Source organism: Tachysurus fulvidraco, chromosome 5 (genome assembly GCF_022655615.1).
Source record: "Tachysurus fulvidraco isolate hzauxx_2018 chromosome 5, HZAU_PFXX_2.0, whole genome shotgun sequence".
NCBI lineage: Eukaryota > Metazoa > Chordata > Actinopteri > Siluriformes > Bagridae > Tachysurus > Tachysurus fulvidraco.
The window spans coordinates 17,888,873-17,913,343 of NC_062522.1; the positions used below are offsets into that span (position 1 = coordinate 17,888,873).

The 24,471-nt window shown below is 36.8% G+C and overlaps 4 protein-coding genes across 5 annotated transcripts; 2 read left to right on the top strand and 2 right to left on the bottom strand.

Annotated features, from left to right (window-relative positions):
• The first annotated feature begins 604 nt into the window (after positions 1-604).
• On the top strand, positions 605-2,914 carry rps26l (ribosomal protein S26, like). 2 transcript variants are annotated; one of them, XM_027146275.2, is made up of 4 exons: positions 605-756; positions 2,242-2,419; positions 2,571-2,701; positions 2,821-2,914. In XM_027146275.2, the coding sequence occupies exons 1-4, from the start codon at positions 754-756 to the stop codon at positions 2,854-2,856; spliced, it is 348 nt and encodes a 115-aa protein (XP_027002076.1). In that variant the 5' UTR covers positions 605-753; the 3' UTR covers positions 2,857-2,914. The 2 variants fall into 2 exon arrangements, with proteins under 2 accessions (XP_027002076.1, XP_047670290.1); XM_047814334.1 differs by lacking the exon at positions 605-756 and adding an exon at positions 1,212-1,234.
• A 2,769-nt stretch (positions 2,915-5,683) lies between these two features.
• Positions 5,684-7,626, top strand: rplp2 (ribosomal protein, large P2). The gene is made up of 5 exons (XM_027146331.2): positions 5,684-5,841; positions 6,905-7,028; positions 7,132-7,180; positions 7,289-7,387; positions 7,500-7,626. The coding sequence occupies exons 2-5, from the start codon at positions 6,906-6,908 to the stop codon at positions 7,574-7,576; spliced, it is 348 nt and encodes a 115-aa protein (XP_027002132.1). The 5' UTR covers positions 5,684-5,841; position 6,905; the 3' UTR covers positions 7,577-7,626.
• Positions 7,627-9,437: 1,811 nt separating this feature from the next.
• On the bottom strand, positions 9,438-12,899 carry LOC113643249. The gene is made up of 6 exons (XM_047814332.1): positions 12,613-12,899; positions 11,203-12,328; positions 10,671-10,814; positions 10,456-10,526; positions 10,024-10,355; positions 9,438-9,852 (listed from the first exon to the last, which is right to left on the bottom strand). The coding sequence occupies exons 2-6, from the start codon at positions 12,311-12,313 to the stop codon at positions 9,807-9,809; spliced, it is 1,704 nt and encodes a 567-aa protein (XP_047670288.1). The 5' UTR covers positions 12,314-12,328; positions 12,613-12,899; the 3' UTR covers positions 9,438-9,806.
• A 5,478-nt stretch (positions 12,900-18,377) lies between these two features.
• LOC125138360 (potassium voltage-gated channel subfamily A member 10) lies at positions 18,378-22,082 on the bottom strand. Its single transcript, XM_047814333.1, has one exon. It carries the CDS (start codon positions 21,665-21,667, stop codon positions 19,997-19,999), a length of 1,671 nt encoding a protein of 556 aa, XP_047670289.1. The 5' UTR covers positions 21,668-22,082; the 3' UTR covers positions 18,378-19,996.
• Between the last annotated feature and the right edge of the window lie 2,389 nt (positions 22,083-24,471).

The following is a 24,471-nucleotide window of genomic DNA, read 5'->3' on the forward strand; positions in this document are numbered from 1 at the left end:
AAATCTAGCATGTATCAACTTCCTATCAAAAATCAGGCCATATATACACACAGGTGTGAAAAAGTGTTGGCCCCCTTCCTGATTTATTTATTTATTTTTGCATATTTGTGACACTTTAATGTTTCAGATCAAACAAATTTAAATATGTCAAAGCTAACACAAATAAACACAACATGCAGTTTTTAAATGAAGGTTTTTATTATTAAAGGTAAACAAAACCCAAACCTAAATGGCTCTGTGTGAAAAAGTGCTTGCCCTAAACCTAATAACTGGCTGGGCCAACAGTTTGACGATCTGAAACACTAAAGTGTCACAAACGTGCAAAATAAATAAATAAATAAATCAGGAAGGGGGCCAACACTTTTTCACACCACTGTGTGTGTGTGTGTGTGTGTATATATATATATATATATATATATATATATATATATATATATATATATATATATATATATATATATATATATATATAAGTACAACACAACATACTGAACACATCACGTTATGACAACAGCATGAGATCCTTCCGCCATGAATATTTGCTCTGTAGCTTAGACGTTATGCTACAACACTATTTATTTTAAATCGAACAAAATACTACTTTACACATATACAGGTCAATTGACATTTTTTATTATAACTGTTAAATTTTTAACGATAAAATACCCAGAATATTTTTCTTTTAGCGGCGGAAGTACGTTATTACACTTCCGGTCCGCCTCTTCTGGTCCTCTTTCCTGCCTCCTTTCCAAGATGGTGAGTACTGAAACGTGTTGACCAGGTCTATGAATGTAGAAAAACATTCCATATGTCGGTCATGTGGCGGACAGAGTATACGACCACGAAGCGTTGTTGTCGTACTCATGTTTTGGATGAACCCGGTGTATATAGTAACGTATATATGCGGTGTATATTGAGATATTGAGTGTAAAGTGACGGCGGCTTGTTAACGCCATGCGCCGCTGTTAGCATCATGCTAACATACTAACGACAGGCCTCAATATGCAGCCTGTAATGTTACTGTGTGATGGCGGGGTTCAAACATATAACCAAGCTTCTGTGATTAAATAAAATAATGGAGATCTTATTTTGGTTGTCAGTTCGACACCGTTGTCTTAACATTTGTCCGAGTTGTGGCAGTTAATAGTAAGCGTGAGACGGAGGCCATTTTACACGTTAGCTTACAGGTTAGAATTTCAGCAACTCTTATTGGGTTACTTTGCAGTTACTAATGGTAAGAGAATATATAACTTTAAGACAAGTTAACTACAAAAGATAAATGCTAATAACTTTTACTCCACTAGTCTTGTTTCTGAAACAAATCTAGCTAGTTAACTATCACAATGCACACTCACTATACATTACTGTTCTGTTATATATTCTGTATTTATATTTGATACTCGTACTGTGTTGTATCGTCTTGTCTGTCTCGTTTTGTCTGACTTGTATAGTCCAAGCTAAATGTATAGTATTGTGTTATTTCTGTAATTTCGAGTCACATACAACTGGAAACAAATTTCTTGTGTCAACACACTTGGCCAATAAACCGGATTCTGATTAATGTTATGTATAAAAATTATTTTTGGGTGATCCATTACTTATTTCATAATGGCTAGGTGCTAAACCAGAGTGTCCAATCTTTTCCAGAAAGGACCAGCGTGGGCACAGGTTTTTATTCCCGTTGAGCAGGAGCCACATCTGATGTCACCCTTTTAATCAGTTTATTTTGACTTTTTGTAGTCTATCAGGCATGGCTTATGGTTGATTGAAATGAAAAACCTGGATTGGACATCCTTTTGCTAAACCATAACTTAAGTTAACAGAAAATATTCAACACATAACAGCATCACACTTAATCACCCTTGAAACCAGCTAGGTACTCAATAACCAAGAAAAAAATCCTGCCATAACAGGTTGCTCACCTTTAACATTTTGGAAGTGAGCAGTATTTTAATTTTCTCTTTGAGAAGGAACTTAATTTCTGTGCAAGTCTTTGACATTTGAAAACTGATAAATGCAACTGATGATTGAAAAGGCTGAATGCTACTTTAGGAAATAATTAGCTTGACTTGCATATGAACATGTTGAAGTAGAAATGTATGTTTGGTAGTACTAGCATATATTTGGACATCTTAGCCAGCACACCAAATTTCAAGAACATTCAAATGAGCACTAGTAATGTCATGATGTTGTTTTAATTTTTGCATTTTTAATTATTATATTTTGCTTTTTTTTATACAGACTAAGAAGAGAAGGAATAACGGACGCGCCAAAAAGGGCCGCGGGCACGTTCAGCCTATCCGCTGCACTAACTGTGCTCGGTGTGTACCCAAAGACAAGGCCATCAAGAAATTTGTGATAAGGAACATTGTTGAGGCTGCAGCCGTGAGGGACATCTCGGAGGCTAGTGTATTTGACTGTAGGTTTAAAGTCTTGTTTTTCTTTCTTTAAATCCCTATGAGAGAGATGCATTTATTAAAATAAATGGTAACTTAAATTTTTCAGCAGTGTGACTATAGGTGTTTCTTGATTTCAGTAATTAATCTGCAATTGTTTTATTCTTTATGAAGCCTATGTGCTGCCCAAGCTCTATGTTAAGCTGCATTATTGCGTGAGCTGTGCCATCCACAGTAAGGTGGTGAGGAACCGTTCTCGGGAGGCCCGTAAGGACCGGACACCACCTCCACGCTTTAGGCCTAGTGTAAGCATCTGTTAAGCTCAATAACATCTTTACACTGTTAAACCTGTAATTAAATGCATAAAACAAAACGCATCCCTAAACCTTTCTACACTGATTTTATCTTTTTGTCTTTTTTACAGGGTGCTGCTCCCAGAGCTCCTCCTAAACCTATGTGAGGAATGAGTCAAAAACTGTACGTTCATGTGCAAAGAAATAAAATTTGTTGAGAAAATATTGCCTTGTATGAGTATTATTTTTTACAGATTGTGTGTTTAAAATGTTAATCACTGACATTTCAGAATTAGTTTAAAGTATGCTTTTATTGGAAAGCTGTAAGCTTTTTAAAATGGCATACTAGGTTTTGTGTTTAGTTTGTGTAAGGATTACATTTAGGATCCATTTGTGTTTGACAGCACAATTATCCTAATATGAGCCATTCCTTTTCAATTTACTGCCATCTTGGTATAATCTGTTTTGTAGTGTTTGGAGTCAGTTTCAGTAGTGTACATGGCTAAATGATCTCTGCACTTCCATGTTGGTAGTCATACTGGAAATACCAAACCTCGATATTACTTGACTCCTTGCTGAATGCTGCTTTGAACTGCTTCGAGCAGATATATGCTAGCTCACAGATCTTCAAGGCACTGCTGTTAGAGCATTATTTTGCCATCTGCCTAACCTACATGTTGGATTTGAAACTGCTGAGAGCCACTAAGTCTCTCTGATCCTCTTTATAAGGTGCACCAGCCTTTTATAGATAAGCACTGTCTCGGAGCGGCTGAATTATGTTCAATTGAACATGATCTTCTATTGAAGAGTTGCATTCTCGTAATTGTAAGAGCAGTACAAAGATCTAGTTGTCTTGTTTTACCTGTGGTGTCTTGCAGCTGAAAAAGGAGAAAACAACAGAAGACTGGGGTCTGAAGAAAAGATTGTGTTCCTCTGGTTTGTCGATCACTCTTTCAGAGCAGCAATTAAAATGGCTGATCAGCATGATGCTGGTGAAGAGAGGGAGATGGAAGCACAGGAAGTGATTACTGAAGAGGAGGCTCTGCTACACTTTGGCCGCTACACTGAGGCCCGAGATTGCCTACCCTGGGAACAGCGCACATTCAAGGAGAAGCTGATGCATCACCTGGATCGGATATTTCTGGTTTTCCTTGCAGTTTTCTTCCTGATTGTTGTCTCAGAGGCACTCTATAAAATTTGGTATGTTACCAACTGGAGGCAGATTTTGAAGTATTTGCTTGACTCTGTATCCTTCTTCTTCATGCAAGAGGATGAGGAGGAACTTCTTGAACTGTGAATAATATATATTCATATTCGGTCTTCCACTAGATCTACATGCAGCCATAAAAATGGGAAACTAAATTATAATGTTTGTTTCTTTTACCACCATGATGTAAATCATTTTCTTGCTGAAAATTTGTTTTGTAACTTCCATAAATTAATAAATCCTTATCAAGTGTATTAAGTGTGCTTATTTAATGTTTAATATGTAATATGTAAGTACAAATATTGCATAACCAAATGCCGGTGACAAAAAGTATGCATGTCTCTGCTGATTTAATTTACAGGGAAATAAAAATTTTAATTCATATTAAAGAATATAATATTCTGTTCTTAATACAATAACAATACAATCTAGACATAAAATGTTTTAAAATAATATATATGGTGAATTCAGATATGTCAGGTTTATAGATATATAGTTTTGGAATTTTTAACAAGCTTTCTTTGTCTTTGTCAATTGTGAAGACACTGACATTTCTGCATATTTAATTGAAGGCCTAAGTAACTTTCCCATAATACTTTATACCCCAATGCACATAAAATCCATCAGTGTATCATTTAACTGTAATTTGGGGTCTTTCATGCATCCATTATATACATTCACTTTTCCTCTCTTTACATACTGTCATTTAAGCCTGTACGAAATGAACTGAAACATTTTACCAAATCAAATCATTAATTTGTAATCATATGCTAATTTATGGGGGGCACGGTGGCTTAGTGGTTATCACGTTCGCCTCACATTGGGGGTTCGATTCCCGCCTCCGCCTTGTGTGTGTGTGTGTGTGTGTGTGTGTGTGTGTGTGTGTGTGTGTGTGTGTGTGTGTGTGTGTGTGTGTGTGTGTGTGTGTGTGTGTGTGTGTGTGTGTGTGTGTGTGTGTGTGGAGTTTGAATGTTCTCCTCCGGGTACTCCGGTTTCCTCCCCCGGTCCAAAGGCATGCATGGTAGGTTGATTGGTATTTCTGGAAAATTGTGTGTGTGTGTGTGTGTGTGTGTGTGTGTGGAGTTTGAATGTTCTCCTCCGGGTACTCCGGTTTCCTCCCCCGGTCCAAAGGCATGCATGGTAGGTTGATTGGTATCTCTGGAAAATTGTCCGTAGTGTGTGTGTGTGTGTGTGTGTGTGTGTGTGTGTGTGCCCTGCGATGGGTTGGTACTCCGTCCAGGCTGTATCCAGCCTTGATGCCCGATGACGCCAGATATAGGCACAGGCTCCCCGTAACCCGAGAAGTTCGGATAAGCGGTAGAAAATGAATGAATGCTAATTTATGCAATTATTATTTTTTTATATAGTAGTTGTATATATACACATAGTAGTGTTCATATTACACATTTATATTGAATATATAAAATACCAGGAAAAATGAGCCATATATACTGTCCCTGTTTCCCTGTGTTGGTTATGATGCAAATAAAGACCATGCAACTAATTTATTTACTAATTTATTATCTATGTTATATGTATTGTTAGGAAATGGGTTTAAAATTAAACAATTTCGTAAAAATTTTTTTTACTTCGTACAAAACTTTCTATTCACTATTCAGAACGTGATCATTATATAGGAAATAAATAAAATACAGCTTGCCATAGTACAAAGCATTTCCCTTAATATTGTGGCTTTATTTTAATCCAGAGTTTAAAAACGTTGTGAAGCTCAAAATAGTAGCTAACTACTGCTACCTACTGGAATAAGGGGGATTTCGTCAAATAATCTTCTGACCAATCACCGTCTGAGATTTTGACGAGACACGTCCTCGAACCAATCAGCTTCCTTAAAGCTACTTCATACCGACGATAGTTCCCTCCTTTCTTTCTTCTCTGTCGGGAAACTGCAGCGTGTCCAACGTTTCGTGTCTTTCACAGACTTAAAGTAAGTTATTTTTCATTTTTAATAAAATAGGACCGATAACTACAACTAGATGAACACGTTACAGCTAAAGTAGTGTACTTTTTCTTTACTTTTAGTCCGCGTGTTAATGCTAGCTAGCTTTTTGACAGCTAGCCTGGAAGTCATTGCTGCTGTACTCCATTTTGTTGGCAAACCTTTTATTACATCATTACCTCATTACACATAGCCCTGAGATTATTATAATAAGACACTTAAGTATTCAGAAATATCAATATGAATATGTATTATTATTTTATAGTGTATAATATTATTTTAGAAAGAGTATTGGGCGTTGTGTTGTCTTCTTTTCTCCTTAAAAGGATTAGAATAAAGAAAGGCCCAGGTTAGCTTAACCACCAGGAGCAGCAGCACTGCTCCAAAATAGTATCTTCACTTATATTTAACAATATATACACACACCTAATTAACATATTAAAAATAAAAACATGTGAAAGGTCACATGGATTACAAAGTTTCTTTAACATGACAATTACGGTTTTTTACCTTACCTTTTTTTCTTTTTTTTTATTTTTAAAGAAGAAAAGAAATAGCAAACGTAGACTCAGGTAAAGGACTGCTATAGATGTGATAACGCAAGTATTTAGAACTTTATTTGAGGAGAAAATTATAGGTATGGGAATCTTTTAATTTCATAAGCTTGAATGTAATTTTTAATATCTAAGAATTATCAAAAGTTGTTTTTCTGAGGACTGATTTTAAAATTATTTTTTTAAATAAACCTGCAGTCAGCAACATTTTGTTCATTTAAAAAAAAAAAAAAAAACAGTACTCAACTTAATTTCTCAAACGAGCAATTAATCAATAATAATTTGAGATTTTCTGAAACCAAACTGTGAAACTTTATATTCAATCATATTCTATTTTTGTCCACTGAGCAAAAGCATGAAACGCAAAAGCTGCTTATTATTATTATTATTATTATTATATAAAAAAGATGTCATGATTTGAGGTTGTTTTTGAGCTAAAACAGAGGTCCTGTGTGTTGTACAATTCTGTTATGAAAAGTCTGCATTATTCTTCCCAGAATGCGTTACGTGGCCGCTTACCTTTTGGCTGTGCTGGGTGGCAACAACAGCCCCTCTGCCAAGGATATCAAGAACATCCTTGGGAGTGTAGGAATCGAGGCTGAGGATGAACGTCTCAATAAGGTATCAATACAATCACCTTTAAAAATCTGTGCCTTCAAGACATTTTTCTTCCAGGCCTTTTGTATGCAGTGCTCTTGTATTGATTGTTTGTTTAACTTAATAGGTCATCAGTGAATTAAATGGCAAGGACATCAATGAAGTCATGAATGCAGGTGAGTCACATTTCTTTACCTTTTTTTTAGCTATATGGTTTGTGTTTAATGTTAATCCTCCTGAAAATAATCTGAGCCAAAAATAGTTACTAGCTCACATTTCCGTAGGCCTCGCCAAGTTAGCCTCCGTGCCAGCAGGTGGTGCTGTGGCAGTCTCTGCTGCTGCTCCTGTTGGTGGGGCTCCTGCAGCTGGAGCAGCACCTGCAGGTAAGCCACTAATCTTCCTACATTTATGATTTACAGGCTTGCCTGTTATGTATTTTTATTTATTTTATTGTAGTGCAATCTTGTTAAATGAAAACTTATTTTTTTCTTGTAGCGGAAGAGAAAAAAGAAGAGAAGAAAGAAGAATCTGAAGAGTCTGATGAAGACATGGGCTTTGGCCTCTTTGATTGATCTTTCTTGTTTTTCTTTAAAAACAATAAAAAGTGAAAACTTGACAAATATTTGAACTTAATGGTTTTCATTTCTATTCAAAAATGTGTTTTTACTCAATCAAAATTTCAATACTTTATTTACTTGTGGAAAACAATGATCATGATATCGAGCTCATTCTTTCTCATTGTGAAAATTTAGTACAAAAGTGCTTCAAATTCCTGAATATTCTTAACCATGTCTAAAATGCTTCCATTTTAAATTTGCTATGTTTATTGATCATTCAGGGTTTATTTTCCCTTCATCCTTTTTCGTAATAAGTAAAAGTTATGCCCTCATCGCCTTCTGTTTGTTTTTCCTGCTGTGAAACATGGAACTTGCCATTGGTTTCTTGTCTAAATCAGAAATATTTGGTCTGGCTCATGCGACACTCTCTGAATTGCACATGCAAAAGTATGAAAACTTCACCCTGTGTGAGCACCCATGCATTACCTAATGACGTGTTTATGGACTCAGTTCACAGGCTTAAAGAAGTCTTGACAAGCTGTGCTGTAATAGAGGAAATGATCAATGGCAATGTGATGTGATGTGATGAAAAAAAAAAAAGAACCGGAGAAACCACGAAGCATGATACTTTATGAAGATTTCAGTTCTCCACTAAACTAAAGAAACTGCTTAACATGTGATTGTTACTAAGCATTTATCTAGAGCCATCAAACACATGTAAGAGTTTTCTTGTATTGCACTTCAGATATGCCATAGGTAATATATACTATATGGCCAAATGTATGTGAACACCTCAGGGTGTCACACACTAGTTTCTTATTCTGGTATAAGCATTAATATGGAATTGACACCTTTTGTGCCCTCATAATGGCACTCTTTTCTGCCAAGGATATTTTATTCTATTGGATTTTGGAGCATGGATGTGAGGATCTGCCCATTCTGCCAGAACAGCGTTACTGAGATCAGGTAGTGATGATAAAGAGAAGACCTAGTGTGCATTCTCCATTAATATTCATTTCCAAGGTAGGATTGAGGTCAGCGCTTTATTGCAGGGCAGTGGAGTTTCTTCCTCTCCACCCCTGGCAAACCATGTCTTTACAGAGCTTACATTGTTCATGGACCTTTGTCATAGTGGAACAGGTCTGGGCTCATGGAAATAAAAAAAGAGAAAATAGCTTTAATTTCTATGATCTATATAATACTGCTTTTTACCAAGATAACCTATTTTTTGTTTGTACTTCTGTAGATAAGTTATTGGAAGTGTGTTAAATTAAACTAATGATTCACAGTGAATCTAGCACTGCCGTCAGATCTGATGTTATAGTAAAATTAATTAACGCTTCCTGACCTGAAGTAGACCTTGAACTCTGTGGCTGCAACCAGGTAGATAACATACTGTGTGTGTGTGTGTGTGTGTGTGTGTGTGTGTGTGGGCCAAATCTTTTATTCAGATAATTTTTGAATGATCAGTGTGTTCAGAGTTTGTGTTGAAGCTTTATTTGATTTATTGCTGTGCAGTTTGCAACAGGCTTCAGCTGAATGGTGTAATGTTCAAGGTACATTTTTGCCTTCATTTTGTAATGTTTTCCTGACCCAGATAAAAACTCTTGTTGAACAGGTAAGTCCTGTATGCACCTAACCTCGACCTATATCTGCTATAGACTCACTGTTTCATCTGCAAAGCTTGCTCTATTATGATCCATTCTACAGTCTTTAGAGATAGAATAAGTGCGTCATCGGTTTCCCCACGTTTTGGCTTTTGTCATCTTTGCCGCTTTCAACTATTCATGTATCTGCATAATGTCTTATGCAGAGGATGAATTTAAAGAGTTCATGAATGGGAAATGATTGCCTTTATAGAAATAATGGCACAAAAAATATTTAATGTATTTAATATTTAATTTATATTAATTTAATTACATTGTGTATGCCAGCATACACTTTTAAAGCATATCGGAAATCTCATGAGCTTAAGTGCTATAAAACATGATTACTACAAACCGAAGTTCAAATAACAAACATTTCACAAGCTTTATCTATAATATGATCATGTATGTCACAGTACTGTTTAATGGTGAAATATCTTTGCTACATTAGAGCTTTTACTGTATCCTATTCAGTGCTAAATATGTTCAAGGTCTCTCGCACATACAGAATTTTACTTGATGCTGAACTTGATAGACTCTCTGTGTATTGTGACAATCCCACCGAAACTAAACCAATGCTTCTTGTAAACAGCTTTAACCTAATGTTTTGGTCCATCAGTTTCAGAAGCTGTATGGTCTCCAAGCCTGATGGTGAGAGGGAAAAAAAGCATCAATCGTATGCTACTAATGTGTACTAGTCTAACTACTAATCAATTACAAATGGATATATTTGATTAAGTGCATTAAGCGGTATGTATTTGATGGGAATTGGGCACAATTAATTTGAAAAGAATCTTTTGAAAGCGTTCAACTCACCGCTCATCCCTGTCTGAATTCTCCATTGCTGTCACTGGTTTCTCTGTGCTTGTGTCCATGACATGAGGGTGACTCTCACATGTGTAAGTAAAACGTTCCTTAAGGTACTGGTTCCCAAAGCCGAGGATATTTCCAGGAGCATGGCGAGAGAGAGCTGCCACTCTTGCTGTGAAGTCGAGGGTGAACGCAAATTTAACCAGCTCTGGAGCTACCACTGTTGGCTGTGTTGCCTGTTGGTGGACTTCAGAATTTACATACTGGTCTGCTAATTGCTGGAAGGAGCCATACGTGATCGTGTTGAAGTAGGAGCTCATGATAGTGTTTTCCTTTAGCTGTAGGGAAGAGTAAAGATGTTACAAGTTGCTCTAATACTTTAAAGAAAAAAAAGAGTTTCCTTTAATTAAATGATAAAAGTTCATTGGAAAACTTCACCTTATTATTTATAACATCACCTTCGTGTTTTATCAACTCAATGATTCTTTTAATAATTTCCTCTTGAGACCCTGCATGGAGAGTTTCAGCATCAGTAAATTTTACATGTCATTTAATATCTTCACTTATATTTAACATAAAGAGCTTACTTGTGCATATTTATTTTTAAAATATTTATTTTAAACACAGCACAATGTGGACTAAGCAGCACTTACTGGATAAGGTCTCGGTGTCTGTAGGCTGAATTGAATCGATGAAAGTTTTGTTTTCTTCTGTGGGAGTGTTTTTAACCTCATTCACAATCTTCTCCAGCTCTTCTGACATTTTCTCATAATAAGAACTAGTGGCATCTTCAACTGCTGCAAATATGAATAAAAGGGAAATTTCCAAATAAGTCAGAGGTTATTTTAAAAAGGAAATTTGCACAATAAATACGATGGAAAGCGTTTATTATGAATCACTATTTTTAAAAAAAAAAAACCAAACAAACCCTGAATTTACTGATGAATTTAGTCTTAGTGATGTTGAGATATTTAAAATATTTATACATGAAATATTAATTGTATGTTTGCTGGTGTCTGCAATTGTAATGCAAGTATATAAATAAATGTTTGACTATGGTGATTATTTAGGTAGGATTAAAAATGTGGTGCAAATTATGCTGGTAGCACTAGCTAGGAAAGCTATTCTGAGATAAACTTTGAATTTGTTTAATTGTATGACCTGGAATGTGTGTAATATACATACATTGGACCTGGGAATCGTGGGTTTCACTAGACAGGTCTAAAGTAAATGGCCGCAAAGATGATGTGTCCCCACTGCGTCTCTTTAATGAAAGCCTCTTCTGAGATCGCCTTCTCCTAGTGGACTTGGTGTGGCGCAGGATAATGCCATCACCAGTAGAGATGGGCAGGCAGGAGAGTGGAGGTGTTGCAGGTTCTGTTGTAGGAAGTGCTTCTTCAGTTTTCCCATCATCATCATCATCATGTTCATCCTGTTTGTCAGCGTTCCCTCTGGAGAACCACCCCAGAAAACTCTTCCATACTGAAGGCCTCTTAATCTTCTTTCCCTCTTTGGTCTTCTTTACTTTGGTTAAACTCTCTGGCTGTGGTTGAGCAGGCTGTAGAGAGGCTGCACCTTTAAGGCCTTCTAACTCTACTTTGAAGGAATCATGAGGTAATTTACTATTCCGCTTGTCTTTATCAAAAGGTGAAAACCATTTCCTCGGTTTTCCATCAGAACTCTGAGATGCTGAGGAGCCATCTTTTCTGGTAAGAGAGCTTTTCTTCCACCGTTTATATTTATCAGATGTTTCACTTTCGGTTACTGGTTCTGAAAATACTTTATGTTTAGCAAGATCCTCCTCTGTGGCTGAAGGTTTAGAGTGAAGAGATTGTATATTTGGCTGTCTATCATCAATCTTATCTTTATCAAAATGTACAAACAATTTCTGGTGCTTCCCATCAGAAGTGCGAGATGCAGAGGATCCATCGTTTCTATTGTGAGTGCTTTTCTTTTTCCATAGTTTTGATGTGTTGTCAATGGGTTCACCTTCTTCCTGCTCCTTTCTGTCTGTTTCTGGTTCCGAGAAAGCCTCATCATCACCAAGGTCCTCCCCTAAGCCTGAGGGTTTAAGATGAAGTGAGGTATCGCTGGAATGTTTACGATCTCTCTTATCTCGCTCTGCATGGGTGACCCATTTGCGTGGTCTCCGTTCTCTTCGAGGTGGACAGTGTGACCCATCGTTAAGGCTCAGGCTTCTTTTTACATACACTTCCAGAAGCCTTGTGCTGTCCTTTTCTCCCACAAACAGCACAGGGGGCTTGGGCAGTGCATTCTGCTCCATTTGAGATACCATGAATGTGATTTTTAGCTGGGGGAAAAATTAAAGGAATGGACATGTATTACTTTTGGAAGTGTACAAATTCTAATCACATTACATTGGAATTGACTAAAGATTTGAATGAAGAGTTTCCAACATTTCAGTAACCTTCTACTCATACCTGCACATTCTGGTCTTATTTTTCCAAGCCACACACACACACACACACACACACACATTCAAAGTCACAGTTGCACCAGTGGTTTCACTAAGATTTTACATTCTTCTGTTCTTAAAGGTAACTTAATTATAAGGCGATTGGACGTCGGTCTTACCTTTTCACCAATGTCTGTCTTCTCTAGCAGTTTTAAGGTGAATGCTTATATCATTTAAACACTGTGAGCGATAGTCAAGCTGTTTTGTGGATACGACTCCGTAGCCAAGTATGGACATATCTCCTGTTGTTCCAGCCCCTTTGGTGTGAACAGCCAATCCCGTGACGCGACTGCACAGGTAAGCACGCGCTAAGGTACGCAGCAACCGGTAAACAGTAAGAATCAGCTGATAAAGGGACTTTTTTCCTGCTGTTGTTTACGGTACTCCGCTGCCGGCGTATGAGGAAGTAGGCGTGAGTTTTTAAGGAAGCGGTTACGACTTACGAGGTCAATGCAGTTTCTGTTAAGCAGTAAATAATATTCTGGCTTTTTATGGCCATGTTTATGACAACGAGGAGTTTCTGCACGTCTTTCATCATTATTGAATGACGCTTTTTTTCATTTGGTTTATTACGCAGGTAGCATTGGAATAAAAGTAGGGTATAGTATACGGAAATAAACTATTTCATTTTTGCTCAGTGCTGTCGTCTGGTCTCATTATACTAGTAGAAGAAATAATATGAAATCATATTATTTAATGAATGAACTTCATTGGACACCTTCATTTCAAGTGTAACACTGGTAAACATCCATGTTTTCATAATTGTCTAGTTTGCTCCAATTGTTTTTTCTCTCCAAGCCCTGAAACTCACGAGTATTAATTGTTTTCAGAATCATCACTAAACAAAACAACTGGAATACATAATGCCAGAAAGAAGCTTTTTAGCCAAGGACCTTTATAGAACTCTTAAATATATATATATATATAAACAAGGGTGTGTTTCTGATGGAAATTAATAAGTTTGTGCACGTGACCCTAGTTGGAACAGGAGTGTAGGCCAAATGCAGGTCTACTGGGTTAGATTACGTGCCTCCTCCATAAGATCTTGATGAACATCTTAAGTTTCCATGCTGTACATGGTAAAGCACTTAACACATTAGATAGAAATAACACAGCTTCTTTCTCTGCTTCTGAAGTTTTGTAGCATGTTTAGATCACTGATCTGAAATGCAGACTGAGCAATCTGTAAACCTAATATATGATGAATTATACATAATGTATTCTTCGAGAAAGACATGTTTTGGAAAATGTTTAAAAAAGTGACTTAAAATTATGTTGAATGAGGCCTATTTTTTGTGTTTCTAAATAGATGTTTTACTTTTAAGCACTTTTATAGACCTATGGAAGTTGGTGTTTATTTTCTACCCTTGATAAAGCTTCTTGAATTGCCCTATATTATATCCTTATTTGCTGCCTGTGAGGCATAGGAAATAAGAAATGACGTACAACTGTGTGCCAAGGAAACTTAAAATAAATAAAATAAAATAAAAAATATATATAAATAGAGGTATGATTTGTAACAAGCTTTATGGTTTATAACACATTTATAAAGCAGTATTAATCTGATAGTTATTTTCATCTAATAATGTATATACACTAGCACCTACACTTGACAACTATAACTGAAACCAAACACACTGTGAACAGTGTTCAAGCTTGGCCACTAGGAGTCACTCAAAGGACATATACATTTATTGACAGACTCCTGAGTCACTGTGTTTACTCAACATTTTCAGCAGCAATAGTGTACGTAACAACATCATTTCACTGATCCTTTTACGTAGACATGTACAGAAGACTAATGATCAAAACACACTTGACTTCTGAGTTCAGGAATGACACATAACAGGGAAAGATCAGAATGTCATCTGTCTTCAATAGCACTAGGTCAGCTGGGATCCAATGTCTTCTAAACAATGAAGTGCTATTTCTGATTTACACTGAATATAACTGTAGATACTCTCATGAAAACCTGAAAAAAAAACGCAAATTAAAACAGCAGTAAAATGTCCCAAATTATACAGGTTAGTATATATAAAAATACACATAGGGCAGCATGGTGGTGCCACTTCACAGCTCCATGGTCAACCCTGAGCTCATGTTACGCCTGTGTGGGATTGTACTATGTCCGCATGGGTTTCCTTCGAGTTCTTTTTTTGTTTCCCCACTTTCCAAAAACAAGCTGAGAGGTGGATTGACCACACTAAATTCACACTCCTATGTGTGAATGCTTGTGTGAATGTGTGTAAAAAGTGCGCTGGGTTGGAGGTTATGGAGTAGAATCTTATCAAGGGTTTATTCCTGCTTTCTACTGCAAGTAGTGAATGAGTGATATAATATGACAGGGAAAAGACCACATTATAGCTGCTATATATTTTCATCCTTTTAATGTGTAACCTGGTAGCAGTAGTTGAAGAGTTCATGGTAGATTGAGTCTGTGAATGGAGTTTATATGGGTTTTCACAGAGAGTCTAGTGATTAGACAAGCTGTATAATTTCTCAGAAAGGGCTTATGACTCATGGGTGTGACTGCTGTTAAATTATGTTCCATGATTTTATAGTAATTTTAATCAATGTGTTTTACTATATTTTCCTTAAAATGATGAGATTCAAGATATAAGATGTGACTGGATATATCTAAGGTATAATGACTAGTAATAGAAACTAAGTCATCAGATCAGTCTGGGACCATTTTGAATTATTGAACAAGACCAAAACGTCACCTAAATAATTAATAAACTGGGTGTAACACAGCTAGGTGTGGAAGCGAGAGAAAGGGGAAACTACTAAGTGAGGCAACATTTATGAAGCAATGCTGTTATAAGAATCTTTTGTTTTCCTTCCTGTTTCTTACCTAGGTGTATTTACAGGAATTTCTACCCACAAGTCAAGTAAACATCTGATATTAAAATACAATATACGTGTTATATTATTTAAAACCTACTGAGGTGTGTGAAGAGTTTAAATAAATTTATACATTTTAGAAAAGTTCTACCACAAACATCTTAATAGAGAGAGTTAGTGAGGGAAGAACTAGTTACCCAGGAGATCTGTAGCTAACACAACTGATGGAAGGCCACTCTACACACACCCACATGCACACACCCTGTCTGCACACTGGATGGAGTTCAGGTGGATGTCACATGTAAATCATCACACTGACGTGCTATGTCATACAAGCATACTGTTGACACCGCCTCTTCAGACGGTTTTAATGTCTCAAGGAGAAATCTTGTTGTTTGTAATAGTAATGTTTTTTTTTTATTATAAGAGTGTTTTAATGAGTGGACAGTGAATATGCACAGTTCAGTTACCTTAGTAATCAGGATTGCGTGAAGGGACAAATTGCAGCACGCTCGGGTTATAAGGGTCAGTATCTTTCACTTTCTGGCTCTTGTAGATGTAATCAGTCTTTCCCCAGCCCTAGCAGAAGAGTAATGTGTTCCAGCCACAGAACTAGAAAGATCTGGCTATTCTACACACTGCAAGTCTAGAACAAAATGGCTGGCCATTAATTGTTCATAGTCACGTCTGTCTTCATTCGGTGGCTGACCTCATGGCACACCTGACCAGTTAAGTATGAGACAGACCATGGCTGTAGTGTATTAAATCGACTGCATGCTCTTGTGTTTTTTTTTTTTTTCCTCTTTTCTCCACTTTCCTAATTAGTCTTAACAGAGGCTATCAGCTCAGTGTCAGGTTCTACAGATAAAACTTAGCACACAGTTTTCAGTAGGCAGACAGCCAGAGGATCAGCTAAGGGGCCATCACAGGGCTATTTGATCTTGTACAGTCACACTCGTTTTCAAGTCATTTATTTGTTATATGGAAACAATAATCATTTACACTCTGAATTCATTTGACATCATTTTCAAAAAGAAGTACATTGCAAAAATGTGGCTTTTGAACTGTTTTTTTTCTTAATGACAAACAACAATCAAACAACCAACAAATATGTTGATCTGCAGAAATAACACTACTCAGATGTCTGTCACTCAATCCTTACCAGTCATCTCACAATACCAGAATAACCCAAAAGCATTCTCTGACATAACATATTCAAACTATTAGGTTGCATTGCTGTCTCACTGTTCAATATTTTATAACCTGTGCTGCACTTTCACCTCCAGGTAACACATTCCTCATGACTAAATGTCAAACTGACTCATGTTGCATTTAATGATCAGTTCAAATTTAATGTAATGTAATAAAACAGTTCGTTTTCATATAGCCACGTTGGTAAATAATGCTAATTGTAGTTTTATAGTATTTTTCTGTTGTTTCAAAGTCACATGTGAAGGACGTTAGGGCTGTCATAAATGTAACGCAAAACTTGGTTCAAATGGTCTGACTCTGCAAAATCACAGTCTCAGTGGCTGGAGGCTTTAGGTACGGTGGAGCCAAACAACCGAAATAAAACTGGGTTCAGGAAGGAAAAACTGCCAATTCAGCTGCTGGCTAAGTTAGGATGTAGGTTTTTTCACTCTCAGTGTGATAATTTAAGCCACTGAGAGAAAAGAGAATTTAGCTGAACTATGTAGGAATGTTACTTGAATGAAATAAGAAAAGTCTGATTTAGTATTTATAAGCTAGGTAGTCTTCTTCTTCTTCTTCTTCTTCTTCTTCTTCTTCTTCTTCTTCTTCTTCTTCTTCTTCTTCTTCTTTTTCTTCTTCTTCTTCTTCCACACTGATGTTGCTTTAGGTATTCTGTCCACAAAGCGGCCTTTCTAATTTACTGTTACTCTGGACCAGCTATGGCCAACACTGACACTTAACTCTTTGAGACTACTTTACATACACAGCAGAGATACTGTGTACTTAAACATTAATGCTTTCTCAAAATTCACACCTGGTCAAAGTATATATCTTACTCATAACAAGGGAAGGGAAACCTCTGTACAATGATTGTGCATGGGTTTTGATATAAATTCACCTTAAAACCCAGTACCAATCACACAATGCATAGACCATTCAAACAAGGATAAAGGAAATACTATGGTTTTCATTTCATTACATTTGTGGATAATAAAAGGCACTCAGAATATCATGATTAAAATATTTTGATTAAAAATATTTTCTATGATCAAATTGAAACATGCACCCATTAATGAAATGCTCAAATCTATTAAGAACTCAATGCCATAAACTATTATAAACTAGCATAACAAACTATTTGCTAATATAGCTAGAATGACCTCTGTCTGTAGGCATTCCAAGAATTGTCTTAGGGTCATAGGGCATTTATGAATATAGGCACACGCTAACATATACTATGCATGCAGTGTGGTTTGTCCATATTGTCCATAATGTTTACCATTGACACAATGGAGTATAAATTTTTAACCAAAACACCAAGTCAGAGTGCAATCTTTCTAACTAAAGTTGAGAGAATACTAAATAAATTTCTGTTTAGCCTTGCATTTTTATATAATGGTACTGAATGCCATGTTTTTATTAAGTTATTTATGCATTTATTTTTGTTGTTTTTCAATTTAGATTTTGTGCATTTTTGCAATGCTATTTTTTTGCTACTGCTATTGGTGTTAGCTATCAATTATTAGTGAAAAATTCCCATCAAAGTGCAACATTGTTTTGCTGTAATGTGCGCATATAAATGCTACTATATGGTTTAAAAATGCTATTTAAAATGATCACTTGCATGATATTTATAAAATATGTTGCATTAATTAAAAATGAGAGTAATAACTGTTGAAAAAAGCATTTAAATCATTTGGTCACTGCGGAGTCGTATGTCCAAAGCTTATTTTCAACATTTCTCTTTAAATTCAGTCAGATGTTTTATTGAATATATAACGTTATATATTATATAGAAGAGCCTGCAGCGAACATGTGTGCGTGTTTGAGTTTGTGTGGGGGTGTGTGTATGTGGTGTGGGCTTTGGGGTCCTGGGGGTGGGGGGGTTGTCTCCTGAGAGATCCTTAAGTCCATTCAGGGTGTAATCCTGCCTTTCAACCAGTGTTCCCAGGATAAGCTCTTAACACTAACCAGGATGAAGTGGTTACTGAAAGTAAGTGAGTAAATAGCCTGATATGGTAGAAGACAAATTATGAGAATAATTTATATCTGGGATTATCAGGGAACCAATATGCATGAGGAGTATTGACTGGTGTGCTTATTGGCTCAACATAAATGATAATGCACTATGAAATGCTGTAATGTTTAGAAGTAAACAGTTAGGTTAAACAGATAATATATAGTACAGTTCTCTTTCTGTTGCTTTGCTAACAGTATGTTTAATATCATATCATGCACAATATTGTCATGCTCTCTGTTAACACTGACTAATCAACTTAGCTAAGTTATTATGACCCAAGGCTACAGTTAAGAGATTCTACACTTTCACCTAAATGCCTACTAATGACACAAATTCTAGGTAGTTTTTCAATGTTCTAACTAAGAGGTAGTTCTATAATCCTATACTGTAACAGAGATCACCTCATGCATGGTGTGCAATATTTGGCCATAGCTCTTCTGAGTGCATATTTGAGGACCAGTGAAGCCATCCAATAATTTCTGTATACTACAATGGCAGAAATCTTCAATAAATTTCAAACCTGACGTATACAATAGATGAAATTATAGTGCTTGAATCTACACTCTTTACTGCATACTGTTATGTGGCTTACACAAACCAACAGTAACAAAATGTACAGACATCCATTAGATAAATAGATGTCCAATTAAAACTGTCATCAAAATTATATGATGCATTCCAAGCTACAAACCAGACTCCCAAATTTAGACACCTCTTGGTGTGTATAGCAACCACTGGATAAATGTGGGACAAATAGCTGTTGTGTCCATGATAGTGTGAGTCATCCCAGTATAATACAGTATCACAATCTGTAGTAGGAACCAAAGCAATAAGCGTCATATATTTCAAAGCAGACATATAGAAACATTGAAAGATGGATGACAGTTTTCTCAACACTCAGCAGTGTTAAAGGTTATGTCAGCATAAACATAAAGGAACATGGAATGCATTCAGCAAAGTGCAGCTGTTAGAGCAGGAAAAATGTGTGCAAAATCATCAATTAAAGGGCTCTGGGGAAAAAACACCCAATTCCTGATAACTAATAGCCTTTTGACCTAAATGCTGTCAGCTTTCTTAGAAAACAATTTGTAAGCATCTTTTCATTTTTGACTCAATGTTTTTCAGTGCTAATTAAACTCTAGTGCTGATAAGCAGCTCAGAAAGCGTTAAAGAGGAAATCTCCTTCATCAGCCTTTGTGATTGCGTGACTGGCTTTTTACTAGGCAGATTGACCCAAGAGGTTTTAAGTTGTAGGTGTTTTCAGCAGCTTTTTGCCTGCTCTGCATCATTTCCTATGTTTCATGATATGATAAGTCTTACAATAGTACTGCTGATCTATGCATTGTATTGAGTACATAATTTTTAATCCAAAAATATGTTTTCTAAGTGCATTGTATTGTTCAGTTTTTTTATTGCTAGTAATGCTGGTTTTAGCAACACTACATTTTTCAAGGAATGCCATTTTTTTCAGGCTGCCAGTTTCCATTACTCTTGTCCAGAGAAAAGTTACTATCATATTTATCATCAGTCTTCTGATTTGCAGCAGCCTCTGCAGCTGCATCCATCACCTGCTTCTCTGCCTGCTCTGTTTCACGATGGTAGAAATAGTTGAAATTAGAAACAATGACAGGAACTGGCAGAGCAATTGTCAGCACTCCAGCGATGGCACAGAGGATTCCTACCATCTTACCCCCCAAGGTGATTGGGCACATGTCACCATAGCCAACTGTTGTCATGGTGACCACAGCCCACCAGAACCCCTCTGGGATGCTCACAAACTGTGTTTCGGGTTCATCAACCTCAGCAAAATAAATGGCACTGGAGAAAAGGATGACTCCAATGAACAGGAAAAAGATGAGCAAGCCAAGCTCCCTCATACTAGCCTTTAGGGTTTGCCCCAGAATCTGTAGCCCCTTGGAATGACGGGAAAGTTTGAAGATCCTGAATACTCTCACCAGTCTGATGACACGTAATGTGGCCAGAGACATATTCTGATTCGCTGCTGAGTCATGAGTGGCCATGAGCTCTGTGATTACAGTGATGAAGTACGGCATAATGGAAACAATATCAATTACGTTCATGATGTTGCCAAAAAACTCACTCTTGCTGGGGCACACAACAAAGCGCACTCCTAGCTCAAAGCAGAACCAGATTATACATATAGTTTCTACAACAAAGAAAGGATCTGTAAAAGTAGATTCCATAGTTTTGGGAGGAGGGCTTGGAGAAAGAAGTGTTCCGTTAGCATCACGAGTTAAGTTAACAACTTTATGGGGAAATTCATGATCATCGCGGAACTCTGGGAGAGTCTCTAGACAGAATATACAAATAGAGATGGTGATGACAAGAACAGACACTACAGCCACAGATCTGGCAGCACTAGAGCTCTCTGGGTACTCAAATAAGAGCCAGAACTGACGGTACAGCTCACTTGTCGGCAACTGAGGTTCAGGGTCTTTGATAAAACCTTCATCCTCCCTAAACTGTTCCATCACTTCATGGCCCAGCCTGTAGAAGACAATCTCATCAGCAAAAACATCCAATGGTACATTTGCCGGTCTGCGGATCTTACCACCGGACTGATAAAAGTACAGGATTCCATCAAAACTTGGCCGATTGCGGTCAAAAAAATATTCATTCTTCATGGGGTCAAAATAGTCCATCCTTCTTTTAGGATCCCCAAGCAGAGTATCAGGGAACTGGTTCAAGGTTTTAAGTGTCGTCTCATACATCATTCCTGAGACATTGATGACTACTCTTTGATCACCCTCTTCAAGGTTCTGCTTTTCTGCAAATAAGTCATCACAACAGTCTTTAGCTACCTTGCCTAGGAGAGCCTCACATGGACTGCCTTCACTGTTCATAAGTACCTTCCAGTTAGAGATGAGACTGTTGCAACTTGAGGTCCCTCTCTTAGTGAGTGTTGTGGGAGATGTTGTTGAGTTTCCAGGCCTCCTATATCTTTGTGGTGAATGTGCTGGTGAATCTAGACCATGTGTCAGCTGGTTCTGCTCTGGTGTCTCTGAAGTGGGTGAAGCTGGATATCCTGAGTCACTTGGGTCTCCCAGGTTAATTCCGATATCGTCCAGGTTCTCAAAGTTTACCAGAGGAACCTCCATGGCCTCCCTGCCCTCCCTGGGGCACACCTGAGCTGCTTAACCCAGGATGAACTGCTTAGTTGAAACCACGGGCACAGGCCACCCTGTTATAGGTATACTGCAGAGTGCAGCAAGCTAAAGAAGGATCCAGGCTTGTCCTAACTTGTTCTGCAGCAAGGAGACAATTCCCAAGATGCTGTCATCTGATCTGTGGACAAAGACAAAAAATACAGAACAGCAGTGTCATTGCCCGTAACTGGACTTCACAGAGGAGTTCAACTGAGCAAGCTAATTCAAGTGAACCAGACTCCATATAATGACATAATATAGGACTTTCTATCGGATAGAATTTGCTTTCAAGTCTTCGACATTTCCTCTTCCCCGCTGTAAATTGATTTTTGTTGGACCATATTCTGTACATCTTAGCTTATTTGGTTTGCCCTCTCCTTGAAAACTCTTCAACATTAATAAATAATGCATTCAAATAAGCCTCATGTGTATTCTCTTCGCCTGTGTCCACTATAAAGTAAAGGTCACATTTTATAATCCTATTTCCCTCAGATGTCTCTCTTAGTGTACCTCATTTATCCACAACTCACCAATCCCTGCCAACAAATACAACAAGCTCAGCACATATAGCTAATAGGAGTTATCGGTCAACAAGAAGTGGCTGACAGGTTCTCAGAGTAAGAAAAGCAAAAGAGAAAAAAGCACATGTGAAATAATTATGGCTTCACAGTTAAATCTAATGTCATTTACAAAAATAGGAGTGGGGTCTAATACCAATCAATTATAAATGTGACATCAGTATTGCATTTATATATTTATATTATCGGTATAATACAATATCATCATTATTACATATGTTTGTCTCATTATGTCATGCGTTTATATGAAATACACGATGGACTAATACAGTATATTATATATAGTATTATAGTATTATATAATGTATATTTTCAGAATGGTTTGTGATGTGACTGTTTTTGATGAGTCCAAAAAGTCAAATATATATAAATAACTTTTTTTTTTCAGAAAAACTCTCCCTCTCTGTTTCTCTCTGTCTCACTCTCTCTTTCCCTTACTCCCCCCTCATTTATATATTTTTTTATGTTCAGTCTTATGCCTTCAGCAGTATTCCATAGTGACACAGTTGATTCGCTGAAGAAGAGAATTGCCTAGGAATCAAACCAAAGGCAAGTTGGGACCATGGCAATTTCAAGTTGTAGCACAGGACAGCAGCACATCTGACACATCTCACTCTGTGTACTCTGACCATTTGGAGTGTAGTGGACCTTTATAGTATAGAGTTCCCTGACCAAGATTAAGGGGCTGCCGAAGCTGAATGAACATATGAATGATATTGGTGCATACTAATAAGTGATTAAAGAATGTGACAAGAACATTTTTGTTATCCCTGCTGTAGACAATGCTGTTTATAAATTAGACAAACTAATACACATCAATATTATTGTTACATAATTTATTAATAGTAGCTTTCAGCTCATATTGGAATGAAGACTAAGATAGAAAGCTGATCAATTGTTTAATGCTCTGTCAAGACATTTGAGGTGGAGTACCAGGACAGGCTCCTTAATATTAGTCAAGCATTTTCCAGGGAGTTTAATGGAGACAGGTAACCAAAGCCTAAACAAAGGATTTAAACAGCTAGCCTTCTTAAAACTTGACACCGTGAAACCAGCAGCAGCTAAAGAGAAAAGCCATTGGCACCATGACAACTCAAGTGGCAACACTGGACAGTAATACATCTGACACCTCTCACCTTCGCTCCGTGTGATATTCCACTGACCCTATTAGTATACAGCAGGGACTGTCCTTTCCACTATAGTAGTCAGAGGACCAAGTTACAGTGACACTGGAGCTTTGTGTGGCCATGTGTATTTTTATATCAGCAAAATATATCTTAGTTTAGCCTTTAGCAAAAAAAGCACATTCATTTATTGCTGGTCTAAGATTTTACAGATACAACATTCAGGAAAACAAGTACATGTATAACTAAAATAAACAAACTTAATTTTTTAAACACTCACATGTGTTTATATATTTTCTTGCCAATCGGGAGCATAGATTTTTAGGTCCTCATAAACTCCAGATGTGGTAAATAATCAAAAATAATTCAAAATTAAATAGGTAATTATTTGTCTATTTGTTAATAGTGACAACTTTTCCAAATGATTATTTTGCTTTTCCATGTATTTTACAGGTAGTGGCTGCCAATGAATATTGGGAAACCGTGGAACTTAAATATTGTGCTTAATTATTTGTGCCTTAAACTGCAACACGAGTCCATTTTCCAGTGCTAAATACTTAAAACTGATAACAGACAGCACTGAATATTTGCAAATGATGATGAAATTGACGTATGTACGAAACATATAACGTATTTATTATTAACCTTACAATTTAAGGTTAAAGTCAAACGAGGCTACAAATACAGTTTATCATTCATGCGCAATGCAGTTTCTTCTTAAAAAATATAAATGATAAAAAAAAAAGATTATTTGCAAGATCATCACTCGGCCCAATGAAATCTGAAAGGTAAAAATACAAACCTTAACTTCTGTTACTGTTGCCTTTCATATTAAATGAACTTATCCAGAATAAGTAAAAATTAGTGAAAAAAATCTTTTAATGTCCCACTACAAAGTGTTTGTATATTTACAGAATGTTTTGTCTTTTTGACACTGATTGTTTTTACCATTTTTGTATGGTCAGAGTGGTTTAAATTTCACACATTCAGCCTGTATGGCCAGTAAACATTATTTCATGCCAAACTGCAGATTGTTAATATCTCCATGTAATTT

Coding starts and splice junctions, on each gene's coding strand:
- rps26l (XM_027146275.2), top strand. Junction 2,420..2,570: donor GGAGGCTAGTGTATTTGACT/GTAGGTTTAAAG, acceptor TTCTTTATGAAG/CCTATGTGCTGCCCAAGCTC. Junction 2,702..2,820: donor CTCCACGCTTTAGGCCTAGT/GTAAGCATCTGT, acceptor TCTTTTTTACAG/GGTGCTGCTCCCAGAGCTCC.
- rplp2 (XM_027146331.2), top strand. CDS start 6,906: ATGCGTTACGTGGCCGCTTACCTTTTGGCTGTGCTGGGTGGCAACAAC. Junction 7,029..7,131: donor AGGATGAACGTCTCAATAAG/GTATCAATACAA, acceptor TTAACTTAATAG/GTCATCAGTGAATTAAATGG. Junction 7,388..7,499: donor AGCTGGAGCAGCACCTGCAG/GTAAGCCACTAA, acceptor TTTTTCTTGTAG/CGGAAGAGAAAAAAGAAGAG.
- LOC113643249 (XM_047814332.1), bottom strand. CDS start 12,313: ATGGTATCTCAAATGGAGCAGAATGCACTGCCCAAGCCCCCTGTGCTG. Junction 10,527..10,670: donor AGACACCGAGACCTTATCCA/GTAAGTGCTGCT, acceptor CTCTCCATGCAG/GGTCTCAAGAGGAAATTATT. Junction 9,853..10,023: donor AATTCAGACAGGGATGAGCG/GTGAGTTGAACG, acceptor TCTCACCATCAG/GCTTGGAGACCATACAGCTT.
- LOC125138360 (XM_047814333.1), bottom strand. CDS start 21,667: ATGGAGGTTCCTCTGGTAAACTTTGAGAACCTGGACGATATCGGAATT.